This window comes from Epinephelus lanceolatus, chromosome 9 (assembly GCF_041903045.1).
Source record: "Epinephelus lanceolatus isolate andai-2023 chromosome 9, ASM4190304v1, whole genome shotgun sequence".
Taxonomy (NCBI): Eukaryota; Metazoa; Chordata; class Actinopteri; order Perciformes; family Serranidae; genus Epinephelus; species Epinephelus lanceolatus.
Window position 1 is genome coordinate 36,133,926 of NC_135742.1, and position 21,526 is coordinate 36,155,451.

The 21,526-nt window shown below is 45.1% G+C and overlaps 1 protein-coding gene across 19 annotated transcripts in view; it reads right to left on the reverse strand.

Moving 5' to 3' along the window:
- The window catches only part of fbrsl1 (fibrosin-like 1), a 323,291-nt gene that overhangs the window by 11,570 nt on the left and 290,195 nt on the right, over window positions 1-21,526 (reverse strand). For 12 of the 19 annotated variants that reach the window (XM_033618537.2, XM_078170914.1, XM_033618533.2 and 9 more), the window contains 3 exons: window positions 6,086-6,506; window positions 5,015-5,274; window positions 3,061-3,311 (listed from right to left, as the gene is read on the reverse strand). In XM_033618537.2, coding sequence (XP_033474428.2) covers window positions 3,061-3,311; window positions 5,015-5,274; window positions 6,086-6,506 — 932 coding nt within the window. Of the gene's footprint in view, window positions 1-3,060; window positions 3,312-3,488; window positions 3,650-5,014; window positions 5,275-6,085; window positions 6,507-21,526 lie in introns of all 19 variants that reach the window. The other 7 variants (XM_078170921.1, XM_033618540.2, XM_078170919.1 and 4 more) reach the window with 2 other exon arrangements.

The following is a 21,526-nucleotide window of genomic DNA, read 5'->3' on the forward strand; positions in this document are numbered from 1 at the left end:
TAGATGGGAGGGGAGTATGTGGACTGTGGAGACATACAGCTTGTTTTGGGTGTTAGAGAACCAGACTTCAAAAGAGATTCAGCGAAAAAAAGAGGCCAATTTTCTGTGCATAAAATCATGGAAAGAATATATGGAGCCTGTTGTGTGTCTGTCTTTTATGATTGAAACTGAATTGAGTAGATGACATTTGCAATGGTTGGGAGCTAATTCAGGACAGATCAGATGAAACCGATATAACCTTGACTTGCTGAAATGATGTGAGGAGAGCTTTTCTGTGGCGGAGTTTATGCCCACCAGAATAATCTCCATTGGAATTTGTGGTTGTATGAAAAAATGTTTCTGATCATGTCCTGAACACATGGGAATCTAGTCAGTAAGCTGAGAGGGAGCAGAGGGAGGGAGAGAACGGAGAATGTTGCCCCGTGTATGAATGGGGACTTTGTACGTCTGTTCGCAAGCCAATACTGGCTCTCTATTTTGAAACAGGCTAATTACAAGTGACAGTAACTTATTCCTATTCCGCAAATACACAAACCATTTGCAGGTACTTTTTGCGAGTGTTTTCACAAAGCTCTCTTGGCAGGCACAGACGTTTTGGGTTTACATAAAACAGGAAAATGAGAGGGTATGAATCAGTGTTTCTCTGTGCGCGTGTGTGGCGACACGGGTGGTTGAGGGGAGGGGAGGGGAGCGGGTGTAGGGCTGGCTAAGCGGCCAGTGGAGACGCAGGGTTTGGGTCAGGGGCCTTCTGGTAAAGCAAGGCCATTCACATCTGCACACAAAATGGCTGCAGCGGCAGCGATGGTGTTGGCGGCCCTGTTTGTGGGCGATAATGGGCCCAAATCAAAGACAGACAGCCTACTGAGAGGAAACGCCGAGCCAGCTTCCGAGCTCATTAAACAGCTCCTCTGCATTTCTGAAGGCACGGCCTGTTTAATGTCTGACACTGTGAGAGGGATTTTGGCCGCTTTACGGCCTTGTAAAAAAAAAAAAAAGAGAGAGAGAAAAGGAAAAAAAAAACTCTTGCCCTTGTAATTTATGGTGCCTGTCACAGTTTTATAGTAAACAGCTTTGGCTAATTAAAGTTTAATATTTCATCTTATAACAATTAAGGATATTCCTTGTCCAAAGACATGGCAGGGGCAAGGGGGCGGGGTAGGAAAGACGCTCAGTGCTGCCATTTGGCAAGCCAGCTGCTTGAGGGCGTTGAACAATAAACAAAAATAGAGGCTTCATAATTTCATTAATTACAGCCATTAGCCAAGGACTGTTACATAGTTGAAATGACATGGGGCGTCTCGAGAGCAGGAGAAGATGAGAGAGAGAGAGAGAGAGAGAGAGAGAGAGAGAGAGAGTAATGGGGGAGGGAGAGAAAGAGAGAACTCGGCCATACTTGGATTGCCTTTTCATGACAATACAGTAAAAAAAAAAACAACAACCACAACATCATCATTACTCCTGCCTCTCTAAGCAAGCACCAAAGAGAAGAAAAACAGCATTATTACTGAGGGGAGGGAGGGAGGGGAAAAGGCATAAGTTAAGTAACAACACAGTTTCAATTAAAAGGAAAAAAACAAACAACAGAAGACATTAATGGTAGTCTGAAATCCCATCCTAACAACACAACAAGAGATGGGGGTGTGTGTACATCACGGGCTGCATAATGCAAGCATTAGCGAGCTGGTGAAAATCGCCTCTTTCATCTTCAAAGAGAGGACTGTGCACTGTATATAATTCCTACCATGTCAGGAATGAACAGCAGACCAGATAACAGCATGTGTGTTGGCTGAAGAACCGTCTAAATGGTCTCTATACTTATCTGAGACTGTGCCATAAATACCAGAGCTTTGATTTCTAATGAACAGGATGGGGGTAATCTTGCAGCAGGGCCTTAATGGGACCACAGGCTCTTAATCAGAGGTCATGACATGATGGATTAGATCTATTAGACTAATGCCAAAAAGCTACAAATGGAGGGCCCGTCTGAATCGACTGTCAGAGATTGCTGTGAATTTGAAATGATGGATGAATCGTCATAACCTTTTTTTCCTCTGTATTAATCTGCCAGTGTTTGAACCCCCCCCCCCCCCCCCCCTTCCCAGACTTGATGGCAGTCAAAGCACGGAAGCAATTACAAACATTATCAAAACAGTTTTGCAGTGATGTCACCCCCCACCCCCACCTCCAACCGCAATGAGGTCACCGACTGCAAAGGCTTTGAATTTGTCACAGGCGAGTATGGTTGCTGTTGAGTTGTGCGCACTCACACACGTGGCAAGGACCTTTCACACAAAACTACAAGTCTGCAGGAATGCATTCACACACACACACAGATATACACAGAGAAATCTGTTTGACGGCGCCTTTGTTGCTCCTTGTGAACAGGCAAATGAAAACATTCAAAATCATTTAAAACACATCCACATGCAAACAATTGAAAAGCCTGCCTTGAGGCGATTCAAACACTGAACAGCAAAATCTATGTCAAAGTTTAAATAAGGGGGAATTACATCGGCCTGTTTGACAGACATGCTGTGAGTCAGAAAACGGCTTCTATGAAAAGTGATGCATAATGTGGATATATAGTTTTATATATAATTCCACTATGGACAAAGACATTGCATGTATGTATGTGCTTGGTCGTATTTAACCAACCTAAGTAGCAACTAGCATGTATGCAGATGAACTAGAGGATGAGCTAGTGTGTGTGTTTGTGTGTGTGTAGAGGGAGGTGGCAGCCAGCGGGCCATTTCTGCCCAGCATATATTTGTCCTTATTAGAGTGGAACAGATGTGATGCTCCCAGCTTCTCATCAGCTCTCAGACTTCAGCAGCAGGACAGTATGCAGAAATCAAAGAGCAAAATTCAAACTGAACCAGTGTCATATTTTTTTGAACGGAGGGGTTCCTACAGCTATGGGACATATTTGGTGAATTTTGGGGTAAAGAAAAAAAGGGAGGAATTGATTGAAGAGGAGATTGGGAGGGGTGACAGGTGGGTGGGTGGGAGCTAGGTTACGGGAGCTTTTTTCAAATTGTTTTATTTTTTACTTATCCTCACATTTCTGGCTTGGGTACGCACCATGGGGGGTGCGGTGGGCGGGGTGAGGATGGCGGCCGGGGGCAGACTGGCGGGGAAGGGCGTGAAGGTGTGCTGGTGGGTGTGTTGGTGCTGGTGCATGTGCTGGTGTTGGTGAAACTCGGCCCTCAGGAGCGACACGGGGGCCAGCGGAGAGGCGGACGGCCCCCGGCCCCGCTCTGAACTCTGAACCAGGAAGCGGTTGTTCAGCTCCTGCCTCAGGAGGTCATGCTCTGTAAGAAAGGAGAGCGAGGAAAACCAAAAAAAAACAAAACAAAAAAAAAAAAAAACAGAAACAAAAGTGGGTGGGGAGAGGGAAGGGTGGGGGGGTGGGGGGACACAAGAAAAAAAAGGCACGGGCGCCCAGTCAGTCTTCACAACAAGGGTAGAAGAGAAGAGAAAATAGTCACCTGGCATTCTCTGTTTCTCCAGCTCATGCTGTGAGGGTTTTCTACGTGGGGACTCATTGGTGGTGGTAAGAGAGTTGCCTGTGACAATGTGCCAATCAGAATCCCCGAATGAGGCTGGCAATACATGATTGGTTGGTTGAATGATATCAACAGGCTGGTATCTAAAGACAAGAGAGAACCAAGAGTCATCCCAGCAGAAAACACACACACTCTTGCCCTCTATTAGAAAGTTAATGCACAACTGGCATATTTATTACATATTTTGGAGACACCCATCATCGCTGGAGACATTTGTTTCCTTCTATTGCAGCACGAAATTGCTTGTTTTGGCGAAATCACTGAACGTATTATCAAATCGTTACAAATCACACATTGTTGGCAGGGGAAAACATAATTCTGGTTGTTGAGGTTGCATCAGATTGCTGACTGAGTGCACCATTTTTCAACACGTGACTGTTAAAGTGCTGCTTTCAGTGCGCTGAAGATGTCTCCAGCTGTGATGATAGTCCAGTTGCTAGCTGACATTTTCCAGTGTAGCATCCAAGCCGTCGTACAGTGACCTCATCACCCATCTAAAATTACTAAGCTACTATAAAGACAGTTCATCTTAGTAATTGATGTATGATGTTCTCCACCAGTGAAAATAAGACCGAACATCAAAGCTTGTGACTCATGTGAAGGCCTACTATTGCTTTTTACAATTAAATCTGATTTATTTCCATTCTGTGCTGCAAAAGGGGGATTTGCTTGTGAGGCCCCTTGGAAATGTTTCAAGTTAGTGATTAGTGAACTGGACTGCTTTCCTGATATTTACAGCCAGAACAATAAAGACACAAGAGCTCTTCAACTGGCTTCCTGTCTAGCTTTATTATCTCATGTGCTACATACAGAGCTTTTGAGATTGATGCAAAATGATCACTTATTATTCACTAGGCAATTTGAAAACCGAAAGGAAAGAATACTGGAAGCAATCAATAAAAGCCCTTGTTTACCAAATTATGTTTTAAAGTACATTGGAGCAACACCTACATAAATTTAGCAACCGTGCATCATTAGAGATGTAAATATATATATTTATGCTTTGATATACTATACTGTGCAGTATCAAAAGGTAAATAAGGAAAAGAAATTGTAATAAAGAGGAACTTACCAGATCAGCAACACTTGTTTCAACACCATATAACACACACTTTTTGATATTTACATTAGAAAATTATCAACTAATTACTATAGGTTAAAGGCTAGTTCTCTAGCTTGTATGCATTGGTTGTGTTTGGAGTGTATGTGCATACTATTACATGCGTATTCAAGGATACAGCTTAATAAAAAAGATCTTTACAAAAGTCTGACTTTTTTAAAATAAGGACACTTCTGATAAAGAAATGTCTGAACTCAAAAATGTGCTTACTAATTAAATCAAAAAGTAAACTGAATGCCAGTGTCAGTCCTACTAGAGATACCACTTATCCTAGCAGTATGTGCCTGGACTGAAGCTACCATCTAGCACGCGAGATGCGCGGCTTTACCTGGGTAGGGGGTGCCGGCTGGGTGCCCAGGCACCACTAAACTGTTGGTCGGTAAGGTCGGTGGTGGCGGCAGTGTGGCTGGGGTTGCAAACATGGCCGGATGGCGATGGGCCGGGCTCCGTAGGGAGGAATAGTGCGAGGTAGAGAGATTAGCTATGGACAGAGGCAAAGCGGGGGCTGAGGATGGGAGCCCGCTGACGTGGTGGTGAGGGGATGGGGGCAAGTGCTGTTTGGGAAGACCCAATGGACTGCTGCTGTGGCTGAGGATTTAACAGGAGACAAAGGACATACAATCTCCATTAAAAGAAGGATCATTTAATATTGTGAATGTTTACATACTGTATTTTAGAGATTAGAAAGTGTCAAATGCAGAATGCAGCAGTATGATACATTCAGAGAAACCTTCTGCAGCTTGTTTATATGTCGTGTACATTTCTTGTACGTATGTGTTCACTTGCTTTGTTTCTAGCTCCGTGTTAGTTCAGCTGCACTGAGAGTATGTCTGACGCTTTGCTTTGACAACATAAGAATGATTTTCCAATAAAACCTCAGACAATGAAATAACAAAGGTGAGGGCAGACTCTGAGAAGATGAGATAAAACGGGAACAGTTGAATGTACTGTATGTTCTGCAGTGTTACTCAATGAAAAACAGTAAATCTGACAGCTGGTTATTGACTGGAAAATCAATAGCCGCATGAAAACAGTCAATACTGTGTACAATTGTGCAGTATCTTGTCACATCAGAATACATCATACTAATTTGGAGATTGGTGCAGTTTATGTTATTGCTGTCTGCATTAGACTGGCAGGAGCACATTAAAGGAAAGCTGAGGAGTCTGCGATGTAACAAAATTTCTGCTTCCTTACCAAGATCTTACACAGACATACCTCAGCTGACCAGCTTAAATTAAAATGCAGCTGAATACGCCACTAACACAGTATCACGGTGTTAAAGTTATGCCCTATGTACACTCAATGGTGTGTGCTTTACATTTTATATTAAACACAAATGCCTCCTATCTTGTATGTCCCTGCACCCATCACCACACGTGCCCATGTAACAACATACCTGATGTCGTGGAGGCTGCTGTACTGCAGCGGGTGATGCACCTGGTGGCTGATTACTGGCCGCGCGTGGTGCTGCGGGGGCGGAAGAACACGGGGCTCCTGGTGCAAGTGTGGGTGAGGAGGGTGGGGCTGGGGGTGGGGCGGTGCCCTCAACAGGGGAGGGGTAGGGACAGGGGGTGGTGGTTGCTGCTCCTTCTTAACACTGAGAGGAGGCGGGGTGGGGAGGCACGACCTAGGGGGCTCTGGGGGGGCCGCCGCTGCAGCGGGGGCGGGGGAGCCCGTAGGCGCCGAAGCTGGGGTGGGGCTGGGCACGGGAGGCGTGAAGGGCACCTCACTGTTGCTCTGCTCCTGGCTGCGCTGGAGCCCTGATACTTTGGCTGAGCTACAAGTCTTGGACTCGGGACTCTCATTCGTTGGCACACCTGCGAAGACAAGAACCAGCAAAGTGTAAGAAGAAAATTTGTAAACCCCTTTCTGATAAAGTTCAGATGGTGTGAATTATGTCCTGGCCATGTCAGATGTCGAACCATTTCCTGATGCCTCAATCAGATAACAGACATCCAAGATTAGCTGTTTGCCACTGAGTGTATTCAGAGGATATACATGATCAATGTTAAGTAAAACATAGCTCTCTTCCTCCTATATAATTCTGTCCCGACGTCTTCTGCCCAAGGTTCCTCTTGTTTCCCTCTCCCTAGGTTCCATTAAGTGTTTAATCAGGTCATTTTCATGCTTGACTATAATCAGATGATCCAATTTCTTCCCGCGATCCAGTCAGTATGAATAAATCACAGCTAATTAAAGTTAAATGTCGGCCCCTATTCAGGGCTTTGCTGAGCACACAATCTGGCATGAAATAATTATGTTTCAATTGTGCTGTGAGGAGAGATCGTGGCCCTTTATCTTGGCCTCTCTGCCACTGCGCCTTTCTATCCTCCCTCCCTGATCTTTCAAGGGATTTGGGAAACCACAGCAAAGCACTCTGAACTCCACCACTTTGTCTTTACCATTCATCAGGGGTCTCTTCAACAGACGAGAAGCTTTTATAATCAGCATTCCACCGAACAACGACTTTTCATACTTAGGCTGTTGCAATTTAATGACTGTAATTATATGCTATTGTAGCAGGGAAATGAAAGTGGCAGAAAATGCAGCATCTCGACACCTTTCACATACAAAGAATCTCAAAGCACTTATGAATCTTAATGAAAAAGAAAAGACATTTGGCTATCTTCTACTTCTCAGAAGAGTTAAAAGAAAAGCAAAATGGGCCACAAAGAAATTGGGTTGGAGTAGACGGTAGTGCTACAACTACAATAGCTAAAACACTGCTACAGCTTCTGAACTCATCAAAGCCGCGAGTGGTGGAATACGTTTTAAGCACAGAAACATCACATGCATAGGAAATCAGAGAGAGAAAGTGTTCACACACGGATAGAAAAAGATAGAGACAGAGGAAGAGAGAAAACAGCCTGGTGGAGATGAGGCTCTCTAAGCGGCTCTAATCTACAGCTAAGATGCAGCAGTACTTCAGTCAGAAGGCTTACTAGTGCCTCAATTAAAAAAGCTCCACGGGCACTCTCGACGGTAACAAAAAATGAGAAGAGCCGGGAGCTGCTGTCAAGCCAGTGAGAACTCGACATGCAGCCCACTAATGGAATATCCAGTCCCTATTAACAGCCTGCTTAATCTTTCAAGGATCCTAACACCCATAAAAAGACCAATAAAAAGGCAGGGCAGAGCTTTTATTTTTTTATTTGTTGAGCACCCCCCCCCTCACTCCTTGCATTTTATGAGAGAACTGGGGCTGGCTAAGGTGTCACGATTTTCAAATGAATTCCGGGGTCCAGGCGTATATAGACCTCCAGATTTATAGAGGTCTGGGATTTGGATTAAACTGTCAGGCTCTCGACCCTGCAAGCAAGAGAAAAGGAGGAAGACTGAAGGCAGAGACAGAGAGACAGGCACAGACAGACAAACAGGCAATGAAGCAAATATCCACAGTCGAAATGTCGCCGTTGGGTGATGTTGCCGTGGCAACCTGTTCTCCCAGACACAATGCGAGGCGAGTGATACTGAAGGAAGTCTCGCTACGACCACTAGGAGATAGAGAGGGGTTTCTAATACTAATGCTGGGAAGCCAGGGCCACAGCGAGCACTGGGTTATCTTAATGATGATTCTAATGGGCTCTAATGGAGGCAGGGAGGTATCAGCCCAGGCCGACCCATCCCTCATTAAAATTACTCTGCAAGCTAAGGCACACACACGCACCGATGCACACAACAGAAGATGGACACACACAAAAAAGTTTTTTTAGCGTGGGCATTTTGCACACACACAAACACTATCGCCTCAACGTCTTCATTTTAGTGTAGCACAAAGCGAGAAAAATCAGACCAGATTTATTGCAGAAAGCAAAAGGGCATCATTTTAATTACTTCTTATAAAAGTATAAATGCAGAGTTATTGTGTGATAGCATTTTAAACTGCAGCTCCAGCTTCTTTAGCAGCAAACAGGCTGTCGAGAGTAGTGAACAATTGATGGTAGAAACACTTTTACTGTAAATACTGTCACTTAATACATTGCTTTTTCACTGTTTTGTTTCAGCGGCAGCCATTTTGAGTGTAAACTAATATGCAGTGATAACAAGATGACAGGAATACCTCTCTGACACATGTCACCTAAGGGCTATATGTAGCAAAATCATTGTTTTTCAACAAACACCGTCCCCTCGCCGCAAATCCGCAAAACTGTCAACTGGAGTTTCAAGCGTTTCAACAAACTGCCAAATTTGGCATTTGTTTTGTTCTTCGTTTCCTCAGGACATGGAACACACTTTGCCTGCAATCACATACTGAGGAAAACAGTAGGCAAGCCACAGGCAGTCATGTGAAACAAATGCCATACGAGTGTCTGTACAAAAAATGTGCTGTCCTGAAGCCCTGCCCCGCAAACTTGAGCAGATGGTGTGAGTGAGTCAGGCAGGTTGGAGGGTAGCCCGGTGGTGGGGGGTGGCCCCCACACCTCTCCCGTTAGCTGGGTTAGTGCACCGGGGGGACAGCGACGTTCCCTCGGGGGTGTTGGCAGGTCTGCTCACCAGATGACATCTCATCCCAGTATTGATCTTTTTATAGTTGTTCTTGTGGCCCTGCTTACTCAGGGGAATTGGGCCTTGCCCTGTGCACACGTGCCTGGGTTTGCAGTGATGTGGGGTTGGGGGTTGAAGGGGTGGAGAGAGGAGGGACACAGGGACTAAGGTAGCAGACGGACAACAGGCCACTGGGAATCACTGGTCATGACTGATGTTTCCAGCAGGGAATCTGGGGTGAACAAAGTGTCGCTACACAGCTGTTCCTGCCTCCAGTATCCTTCACTTGTGACCCTGTTTGTCCCTGTGGAACATCTGGAGAGCTGGCACTGATCTGGTCCTATGTGGCCTTTACGCCGCCAGATGGCCCAGCTTTGAATGGCTTGGACCAGTATGGAATGGCTTGGCCTTGAGCTGGACTAGGATGGGCTGGGTGTCATCATCCAAGACACATCAATGAAGGATAGTGTGGCTGCATGCTGTGACCAGGATATCCCTCTGAGGCATGGTCTATTGACAGATGCCATGTCAAGAACATGATGCACAGGCCCTGAAGGACAGCTCTACACATTTGCTTTTAAATGCTTGGAGTTGCAAAACTGTAGCCTTTAAAAAGCGTTCACTTTGAAGCTTTTTTTGAACCACTTTATTTTAAACACACACCTGGCTACTGGAAAATGGACCCAATGACCTCATGAATGAGACGAGGACCCTAGAGAATATTCTCACTCAGCCTCCAACTAAAACCCTCAGCAAACTATTGCTGTGAATGCAAATACGAGTGTTGCTACCACGATGCCAGTATATATAACAGCCAGGGAAATAGAACCTGTATGCAAAAAGCCTTTTCAGATTAGATACGAGGGTATGCAAATTCTCCCTTTGACAAGGGGGGTCGGGGGCTAAGAGAAACTTAAGGCCACTGGGTGTTCTCATTTACTAGGCAAACACTGCGGTTCACTCCCTTCATGGCTTTGCCAAAGCATAAACAGTCAGGGCACTGATAAAATAAGGACATGAACAGACAGACATTTAAATAGAGCGGCATATCTGCTGAAAGACGTTGGAGGATGCAGACGGTATGTGAGAATGCACGCTGCCTTGATCCGTCTCCCGCTGGCTCTGGTTGACAGAATATTCTGCTCCTCTTGACGGTTGAGCTCACAATGATTTGGTTTTTGTACCTCTCTAGACAAGCAATCTGCACAGAGCCAAAGCTTAGCTCACGAGTGAGTGACTGTGGAAGATGGCTATAACAGATACTGGCAGAAGGCAGGAAACCACAGTCTTGCCAATCAACACTTCATTGCTGTAAGGTATTCTGTCATAAAAAAAAGGTGGGGTGATTTCAACAAAATGATTTTTGTATGAGAGGAACAGAAGGGCTGAGCAGTGTTGAATCATTGTGCTAATAATAAAATCATAGGAGAAATTTGCAATGGCTTGCTTTCCCTCACACTATTTAATCTGCCTCGAGCATCTCCAAGCTGGTAACGAGGGGAGCCAAGGCGACATTTTTGCAAATCACTCAGAGATGTTAATGGGGGAGTGGACGCGGAGAAAGCTGGCCAAGATAGCTAAAGAGTGGGGACAGCTGGCACGTTTCAATTATTTCTCTCTGTCTCTTCGCTGCAGCTGACAAAAGGAGTGGATGGCAGCAGAATGGGGATGGGTGTTAAGCTGTAACACGTTTACAGTCAAAGCCCAGGCATAAATTGAGAACCTAATGTTCATTTCAGAGAGCTGGCAGCTCAAGCTGCGGGATGAGAATCAGTTTTTCCTGCGCATATCTGATCCCAATTCAAACACCAGCCATATGGTGCAGGACACATATGCCATTCACCTCTCATGGCACATATGCCAGTGTTGTGGAAGGGAGGCAAATGACGTAGAGCACATCTTCAAATTGGAGAGGAAAGAGAGGGAGCGACGGAGGTCTAAATGTTGACTGTCTAAATCCTTTTGTGTCATATACGGTCCAGTGGTGCTCCAAAAGTGATGTTAAACCATCATTAACCCCTGGCTATAATGTGCTGCAGAGAAGCAAGACGCCTCTACACTTCCCTGTTCCTCCCTGAATCTCCATCAGAGCCCATCCCCCTGCAGAGCTGTTTTCTAGCAGAGCTCATGTGCTCTGTGACTGCCATCAGTCTCAGCGTCTTATGAACATAGCCGGGTCATCTAAGGTCAGTGCCACTGGGCTCTCCTAAATAAAAGGGTGGACATCTTGGAACTTTCAACAGAAAAGCTCAAGTCTAATGGCTCCTCTGACACGGCCCACCCTGCCAGCCAGGAATTTGACCCCTTTCACTGTCACTGACCCTTCACCGACCCTGGTGACCATTCATACCCTGAGGCTGCTGTGGACAGACAGCCAACAGGCAGGGAAATGGAGGGACGATGTGAACTTTAAGATGATTTTTGTGTTGAAAAGAAGGGGAGCCTTCAGGAGTTATTTGTGCAATGCTGCAAGCACTAGCCTTATCATTTCATTAATTAGCATGACACGGCTGCCTGATGGACTTGAACGCCGCAGCGGCAGCTGTCTCAATTGATTACGGCAGTGGACGTGGTGCTGCAATTATCGAGGTGACTGGAGACAACGCCTGCCACTTCTAATAAAGGACTTAACTCCTGCTTCCCACATCACAGCACAGCGGTGGGAGGACAGTGGCAGCCTCCCTGTGTCTCCCATACCTTTAAGACCTTTTCAGAGTCTCTCCATGGGCTGCCATGGAGCTCAGTGTGGGCTGTAGTTCTTGAGCAGCATGTCAGCTTTACTTAAGCTCGCATACTGCCTGAACAGTATCACTTTGGTGCCCCACAGGAAAGCATCCTCTATTAGCCCACCAACTGGCTCACAATCTACAGAGAATGGACGGAAAGGAGGTAGGAGAGAAAGAAAGAGGGGGGAAAGACTGAGATGTAAAAGACACAAAGATAGGGGGGCTTTTGTCAGGAAGCTTCAAGTCCAAGCAGAAATAGAGGGAGTAAGTGCTCAGCAATGTAAACAGAGGGCAATGCTTTCCAGCCTCATTTCATGTATGAACATGCATGAAGCCCACATGCCTCTAAGTGGATATAATATTATCTTTCAGTGCCGTACTGATTACTTCTCAATGGAAGGGAAATGGCTGGGTGAAAATCCTTCAACAAATCCTAAGTGGCATGACAGTGGGCTGAAAGAGCCTGCATGTTTTTCTTTTCCTCCTCCTCCATCTCCATTTTCACTCCCCACTCAGAAAGCAAAGCAACAATTGGAAGTTGACAGCTCCTAACCGTTCGCCATACCTCATTTGCTGTTTTGACATATGCAGCCATTGCTATTTAGTGCTATGAAAGGGCTAGAACAAACGTCTTTGCCGACATATCATATTTACTCAAGTGTTTTGCAGATGCAAGGGTATGTCTGTGTGAGCATTACAAGCTGTGGTTTAGACTAACAACTCACCTGCTTCATGCAAATACAGCAGCCATTTTCCTAATGTCAAATAATACCTTCTGACAGCCAAGAATGCTGAGGCAGCTAGCTTATCAAGTGGTGCCATTCCATAGGTGGCTAAAAACAAATATCTCTTTATCAACGACTGCCAGAGAACGACATCGTCAATCAACCACCACACTTTTTCTTCTTGACATGTTTACTTGTTGAAACATCCTGTTATTACAGGCCAGAGCTGCTGATCAAAGCTCAGGGTTCTCAGCCATTCAAAAGATCACAACGTGCATCACAGCATCCTGCAGGAATTTCATTGCATTGGGTCGAAAAAAGAAATGACTAAAAACAATCTATGTTGCCAACCTATTTGCGACCACAGCATCAACAAATACTTTAACAAGTTTAACTTCCCAAACTCCAACCACATATACCTCTCATCTGCATGTGTACAACGTCTCATGTAGATGATTCAGTCAATACAGATGACAGACACTTTTTAGATTCACTTATTATTACTTATAATTATTGATAAATTTTTGGATAACCTTCTATGTTTCTCATAATTGTCTTAAAAATATGAATCATTGTGGAAAATGCTCATCATATTTTCACAGAGCTAAAGATGAGAAATGTCGGCAGCATATCTGTCTGATAAATGACTTCAACGATTAACTGATGATCAAAATCAATATTTAAAAGTTAATATCTATTCAATCATTTAAGGACTCATCATTTTATTGATATTCACTATAAATGCACACTTATCAGAAACAGTCTTTGACCATTAAAAATCGAATTTGAATTGACCATAGTATACACACTCTAGCAAACTGTACTGAGTATCTGATGAATGATCTGGAGTGTATGTGAAATTTCCCCCACGGGGAGGATGCAATAGGGTAAGATCTTAGTGGACTATTTGTCCAAAGATAGCACCCCAGTGTGCACTAAAGTGCTTGGGCTTAAGTTTCACATATCTGCGGCTCCCAGGGAAACACACTGTCCGGTATAGACACACTGATGTAATCAATGCCTCTTCTATAGGAGGATCCTGCTGCTGAGCTGCTCCTGGGGTGCTGCTCGGTAATTAGGCTTACAGATGGAGACCCAGCAGCTGTTGAAGACTAGACTGGAGCTGCCATTTTCCCCTGCTAATGGCTACACGCCAAAAGAGCTGCGTTTCTTACGAGCTACAAAACATTTTTTTTCTGCAACAGAAGAAATCTCGCACAAGCCTGGGTTTTCTTTTTTCTTTCTTTTTTTTCTCTACATGTCAAGGCTGATGACACACAGAGGACCGAGGTGGGGATGTTTGGAATAGCTCTCATACAGAGATTAGTTAGACAAACACATACAAAATCTTTCTTAAAATGTTTCCCCTCCCTCTCCAGCAACCACCATGTTCTCCACCATTGCAGGAAAAGAGTGACAATTGGAGGGTGTATCAGGTTCGCAAACATTTGCTGTCCTTTCCTGCACTCCATTCATCATTCTTGATTAGAGAGAGAGTATGACAGTGGAGGGGTGATAAAGTGACCCAGACTGGGGGAGATAGAGGGAGAGGGAGGTTAGTTAATAAGGCAGAGGAGAGGTGAAAGGGAGCAGAGGGCAGGGAGTCGTATCAGGTAAACTAATGGAGACAAGGTCCGATCCTGACCTGTGGGGCTGCTGCTAACCAAAACCCACCACTGTCTGCCCTCATCGCCTCTAAGGCTGAGCCACACATACAGGCAGACAGCAACACAAACAGACACACACACAGAGGAAGGGGAATCAGGGTCTGGCCTCCTCAAGCTGTAGTGGACAAGGAACATTAACAACAGCCTGCACGTTTTCAGGGCTGCTATGAGCTGCCGCAGTTTGCTGTGGCGTCCTGAGTGCGGCGAGTGAAGAATTGATTTGTTTGGAGTGTGAAGGCGGTGTGTCAGTTTGGGGAAATGTGTGAATGTGAGTGTGTCTGGGAGGAGGGGAGGAGGGGGTGCACGGTGAAACAGGAGTGAAATTGGACTCAGAAACGAGCCAAATCGCTTGTGAGATGAAACAGACTAAACCAGGGGAAAAAAAAAACAAAAAAAACAAAAAACAAAAAACAAGACAACACAAGGCCCAAGAAAAGTGTTGAGCAAGGCAGGCTGGCACAAAAGCAAAAAAACAGAAACAAAACAAAACAAACACACTTTTCTTTCTGCTCGACATATTTCAGACTGCAGATGACAAAACAACACTGAAAGAGTTAGAGGAATCAAGATCAAACCGCCAAGTGTGTCTGACTGTTTCATGAATCCGTGTCGAAGCGGAGGCTCCACACCACATCAAACCCTGTAAATTCTCCTGAAAGCCTCCTCTCTCCCTTTAGCAGCCAGCGCTTAGATTATTGTGTGCAGCTAAAAGGTAAGTGGTGGGAGTGTCACACTTGAGAGTGTGTTTTAAGCACCATAAAGTATCAAGACCCAGATGGCTCATCCTGCCTGAAATACATGTCCACTCTACCTCGGCTCCAGTGGCACCTGCTACCCGGATTAGGTCAGTGCTACGCCAACCCAGCACACTAATACAGTGTGCCGCAGCTGATAAGGAGCCCAGGGCACTTCAGCACTTGCCCCACACTTAGCAGTTGATGAGTCAATACCTGTATCATTAGTGATAGCGCTAGCTGTATATAGATCTTTTCCATAAACACAGGGAGCAGTGACTCTGATGTAATTTGTCACTGTTAGGCCTCAACAGATGTGGTCTTTTAAAGGTCGATATCTGTGCTGATGGTTTTGGACTGAGTCTGAAGATGACTGGTTTAGGTTGTGCTTCCTGATATGTTTAAATATTTCATCTTCCTGATGGTTTGGATTACCATTTTAAGATGTGATTATCATTAAACCAAGTTTGATTTCCATGTTACAAAAAGAAACTGTAAATACCGTCCTGCATCAACTGAAGTTAGCAACAGTCTGCTAGCAAGTGTGCGACCAAAAGACAAGAAGAGAAAGAGTGTGAGTGTGTGTGACTGTGACCCATGACAGTGAGCCTTTAGAACATTTTCAGTAGTACTGTGATAATACTTAAAACCGTGATAATTTTGCTGATATGAAATTTTCATACCGTTTCAGCTGTAATTTGCATCTTCTTCTGCACTCGGCTTGTCACAGCTTCCTCCCACTATGCAGAGTAGTACAGCAGGACCGGTCTAAACCTCACTCACATGCGTGCAGATTCTGATCAATCAGATGACGCTTAACAGCGAGGGCTCTGTTTGATTGGCCAGTGAGTTAGCAGCATGGCGCGTGTCAGACAAAATAAAGCAGACAAGTAAGGATAAAATGTGATATAACTTGCAGCCCTGCGTAGGCTAAGGTAACAAAAAACAGAACAATTATTAGTTCCAGGTGAATATAAACTGATGACAAGATAGTTATGAATATTAGAAACCATTTCTGCCAACAGATGCTCCTAAATCCCACACACTGGGCCTTTAAGAACAAAGAGTGCAGGACTGATCAGTGTGACAATATACTGTAAACGTAATCAATCAAACTGCAGAGGTGGAAAACACTAATCTCAACAAAAAGCAAATATCAGCAAGACCATATATCAGTCTAACCCTGGTCGATACTGCTGATAGTGCTCTGTACACACTTCTCCATGGGTCATGTGGCATTGGAGCTAGTTCCCTCTGTCCTTCCCAAAGCAAACAGCAGTGAAATCCCAGTCCTGCTGCTCACCCCTCCACACAGCAGCAGCACTAACCCAGCAGCCAGGGAGGTTGGAGCCCATGCTCTGTTGAATGGGGTTTTACAGCCAGTCAGAGGCCATTAGGGGCCCCACCACCAGGGCCCAGCGCAGGGAATTCACCGGTAGCCAAAAACAACAGCCAAACAGATGACCGCTTGAATATTGGAGGAGACCACACTGTGCATGTTCTTTTTTTTTTTAACCATCCCTGAAATGGCCAAAATGCAGGCCCCTGTGTCTCAGCGAATTACTGCCTGTGTGTTAACAAACACTGGGACGATTAATGGTGCTCGTGCCCAGTGAAATACAGGACGGAACACAAGCCCTTTCTCAGCAGTGCGTGTCGGGTTACTGCTTTCACCATGTGTTGAGTTCAAGGCTAATAGCTAGGCTCTATCACAAACCTCTCCAAACCCAACTCTCTGTCAAACATACTGTACCAGTTCAAGCCTGCGGTATTGTTTCTTGACAGAGTGGCTATGATGAGCCACTGACAGAAACATGGATGCTAATATGCTGCCACTGGAAAGGTATGAAGCTCAGAAACACTGAACAAACAGTATAAGAGGACCACCCATATGGAAATACTTGCAAAACACTTTATATGGCAGGCTGCTATTTCTGTTTGATTTGGGATCTCGTTCCCTGGGTTCATCTCCTTTCTCCCCAGAATCCTCTCTGGCATATTCTTCTAATGCATGGACGTCCTTGTCCGTCATGGAATCTGAAGCATTTTACATCCGCTCTGTTCCTGGCGATGGTTTTCCCATCTTTACAAGCCTGTGTGAACCGCTTCCCAAAATGTCCAATCCATTACAAGCATGTTTGTAATATCCATCTAGGCTGACGACTGTCCCCTTGCCAGCGATTGTACATTATCCAAGCGTCGTGTTTGGCCACAATCGCCTACCATCTGGCTTTGTCAATGAGCGTTACAGCCTCATCTGCAAACAACATTGGCTCTGAACCGCTCAACACAGATGAGCTTAAAACGGGAACTGGGATCTTCAAACAAATGCAGGGCGGGGGAAAAACCCACTCTTGCTGGCAGAAGGACTGGAGCTTGGAAGAAAGGATTAAAAACAAGAAAACCTGCAAGTGATCACAGGCGACACGCTTTACATTTCAGGCCTGACAGCAGTGATAAGACGCTGGTCATGTATTCTCCCAAGTAAACAATGAAAATGCCTTCCACACTGCAGCTGGCTGTGTCTCCATTGGAGGAGGAGGAGGAGGATTAAGATTAGACAGAAGATGTGATGAGAGCTACTGCTCTCTAGAGTTATCCTTTCTAAATTCTTCTCTTTATCCCCTCTAACAAAAAAAAAAAAGAAGACAAAAAAACAAGGAGCCTACATCCATTTGAGCCAATGGTGCTTCCCTGCTGAGATGGGAGTCAACCTGTGTTTTACAAGTTGGTCAGCTAACTGCAAAGCCTGCAGCTTTTCTGCCAAAAAGCTTTTCCCTAGTCAGGGAGCCTCCGATTTCCTCACTCACTGGTGAAGCATGAGCTCCATTCACAAGGCTAAGACCTTAGTTTATCATGAAGCAGTTAGTGAACTACACCACAGTAAGACTACTGATAAGAGCGGGTGGGTTCAACTTCGCTGTCAATGGGATTTCTTTGCTTAAAATAGTCATTTATTGAATTATCTTTTTTTCTGTGATGCCATTGAGCTTTGCCAAAAAATGCTCATCATATCTTAACCTTTTGTCTCCATGACAGTAATCCTGTAACCTGATTTCAACATTGAGAATGCCTTCTCTGCTGTGGGTTCACAATTGATGGCTGCACAAATAGAAATGTCAGCTGAAGTGGAAGTGTCACCTGCAGGTCAAAGCCACAGTATAAATTCACATGTGCTTTTTTTCTAACATAGTGTGCAATGCGACTGATGGCGTGGTAGCTGAGGTGTGGTATGTGAGGAGAATAGTGTGCATGAAAAATCCAGGATGGCAGTAAGCTGGTATTTTATCATTTAACCTGAACTGAAGAGACAGCAGTAAAAAAGCCTCAGGGGAGTACTGGCCTCTGTTGTGTATAGGAGATGGCTTTGAGGCTGCACAGTAATGCTCAGTATTGAAGTGATTCAATATATTTACTTTGACTTGATCTTATACACTGTATGTGCCAACCTGTTCTTAACAGTAAGGTGGAAGCACAACTCAGAGGTGACACACCCCTGGCATTATACACTGCAGATGTATAGAAAACGTCCAGCAGACATAATGCTGGTCATGCCCCTGACAACTTATCCTAAACCTCCCTCATGGCCTTTAGTGATTTTGTAATTGCTCCCTCTCCACAGCTAAAGCTGAATCCATATTCAGTCAATGAACACAGAGCCGCACAATGGAGCCTAATCACACAGCCTTCAATGTGACTCCCATTTTCTGTCACAATAGCTGATCACCACCCACAGGCTCGCTGACACGCATGACAGGCACTGATAGGGCTGACTGACAGGTGTCAAACGTCCTGATGTGTAATGGCTAACATAGACAAGAGGGAGAAACACACTGCATATCTAGCAGAGTTTCTGTTTCACGATTGAAGCTCAACCAGCAGTGACCCAATACTCTAAACAGGAGCTAAGTTAATATTTCATGCACACTGGGCTCTCTGCACAGAGCAGTCACTTTTCTAATGGATGTAATAGTGCTCTAAAGGGGCCACAGAGTGCACACAGGGATAGCATGACATATCAGCAGTGGTTTTACAAGCTGGCTAATTGCCGTGCATAGAAAATCAGAAGTGTCTTTGAAAACAGGCCGCTTGTAAGAGAAGGTGCAGTTTGACATCACTTCCTGAATCATACAAAACCAAACAATTCCCTTCAGTCAGCTTTTCAAGGTGCCAGGCCATAGAGGGATTGTGGGTAATGCGGCTTGGTCCCTTTGACTGCCTGCCACTCTACATAAATACTACATGACGACGTAATCGTAATTTAAAACGCTATAAATATTGAAGAAGAATTAAAATAATTTATGGAACACTGCAGTGTAAATGGATGTGTGTGTTAAGTGTATGTGTGTGTGGCAGTGTTTTGTCTCCTTTCGCTCTGCTCTCGCAGTGTATGCTGAAGCGATGGGCAGCGGCGGTGCAAGCTGGGAATTCTGTAATTGCTTTTTCTGTCCCTGAAGCAGGCCTTCCTGCTTTAAATCAAAAAAGGCAATCTCTGTCAGTAATGGCTCAATTAATAATTAAACACGTGTCTTATCTCCGCCGAGCTCCCCCTATTTATTTTCATCTCTCCGACAGGGATGGCTGCACAAACAGCATTAGCACTATCAATAAAGGGAGCATTAATATCAGCCCCTTTCTCCAAAAACAAATCACCCAGCTCATAAACTGTCCTGTGTCTGTGAACAGTAATAACCCAAAGATTAATAAAGAAACAAGCCATTTTCTTTGGTTTTCTCCAATTTCTCCCAAGTATTTTCTCTCCCTGAACTGAGAGTGTTAGCTTACCCATCTGCCTTCTGTATTCAGCTAGGAGTATGTACCTTTTTAATATTTAAATTAAATCAGGGGAACACATGAGCCGCTGTTCAAGCTCAGGAACAAGTAAGGTGGTGTTGGATGCAAGAGAAATGGTTTCGTTAATGCATCCAAAAATGACCAACCTCCAGCCCTCTTTTGCACACAGTGTGACTGTCACATACGAGTGCCCAAACCCCAAAACACCAGAGCTTGACCATAAGTGCTATGTCAATACAGTAACACTGGTCCTCTTGATAAAGAAAGCATGTCCTGCAAGCTCCCTGGACTTTGTCAAACAAATCACAGCAGGTACTGGAGGTGAGCTTCACCAGGCTTAGATTCCACAGCAGTGATGGCTGCTTTCAATTCCAGCGCTTGCTAATCTGGCTGTGCGAAGCCTCTGCAGCCCTTGTGTTTTTCCAACAACATGTCTGCCCTCCAGTCATCTAGCCAGCCAGCCAGCCAGCCACACTCTCCATCTACCTCCACTCAATCCTGATTCAACGGCGGCGAAAAGCTGATTAGTTGGTCAGAGGGTCAACCTCCATTCATTATTTAATGGGTGAGAGGCTGCAAACAGTCAGGCCGGCTGCCGAGGTTAGTGATACATTACACTGACCTGGCCAGAGGAGAGCTGCCCGGCCGAATACAAACATGCTCTCTCATCTACTTCACTATGCCTGAGATGCCCTCAATCCCCCCTGCCCCTGACCTTGCCGCTCTTTCTCCAATCACCATCTTTCCTCCCTTTCCCGGCATTCAGAATCCAGCAGGTGGGACTGAGTTTCATTCTCCTGTAAGCTTGCACTGCAGCAGCAGGCCCATAGCTATGGCAGGCCCAGGTAACAGATGAAGAAGAGGAGAAGGAGAAGGAGGAGGAGGAGGCAAAGGAGGCCATAGCTCTTTTATTGACATGCAGCAAACAGCAGTGGCGGAACAAAGGCCACTCAGCACCTATTGAGGGAGCAGGCCTGCAGACAGGGTGGTTGATTAGCGATTCGACACGGGGACCCTGGACTGTGTAGCACATAATGAGAGCTTAGGGAGCTAGCCATGAGCCGATGGGGGAAGGAGGTATGGAGGAGGCGGGCTGAGGATAGAAGAGGGGAGAGGCGGGGTTCTACCATAAGGAATTGATTTCCCACAATAGAAGATTGATACATGAGTAAAAGGGCTCCAAAGGAAAAAAATGGCAAGGGTATGGGCAGATCCTAAATCCTTAAGCTACAGCATTGGTAATGTGTTTATATATAAACAGTTAGAGGATAAGCCCTAAATCCACTGCCAAGCTAAATGGTTTATGCATCTTTTTTGTTTGTTTACTTCTGTGTCAATTAAGCAAATTGGTCCAACATCCCTGACGAGCAGGAGATCTAAAGTGACTGGATTTTACATTCATGTCCAAAAGCTTCTATCTCCCTGAATACCACAGTAACCCCGTCTTCACCTTTCATGCGGCCTCAGAGATATTAACAGAGTCAGATGCGCATGATGGCAGTTTTGTGTGTGTGTGTATGTATGTGTGTGTGCTTTTTTTTCCTTCTTCGTCTGCATGCTCTCTCCTTCCTTTGTTCCACTGGTCTAATCCAGTATGTGTGGGCCGGTAAGTTTAATGGAAACAATTTATTAAGTCCGGCTTAAAATGCCATCTGCAGCTAAGCCTCCCAAAGCCGCTAAGCTCCTGGTTTCGCCCCGGAGCTTGC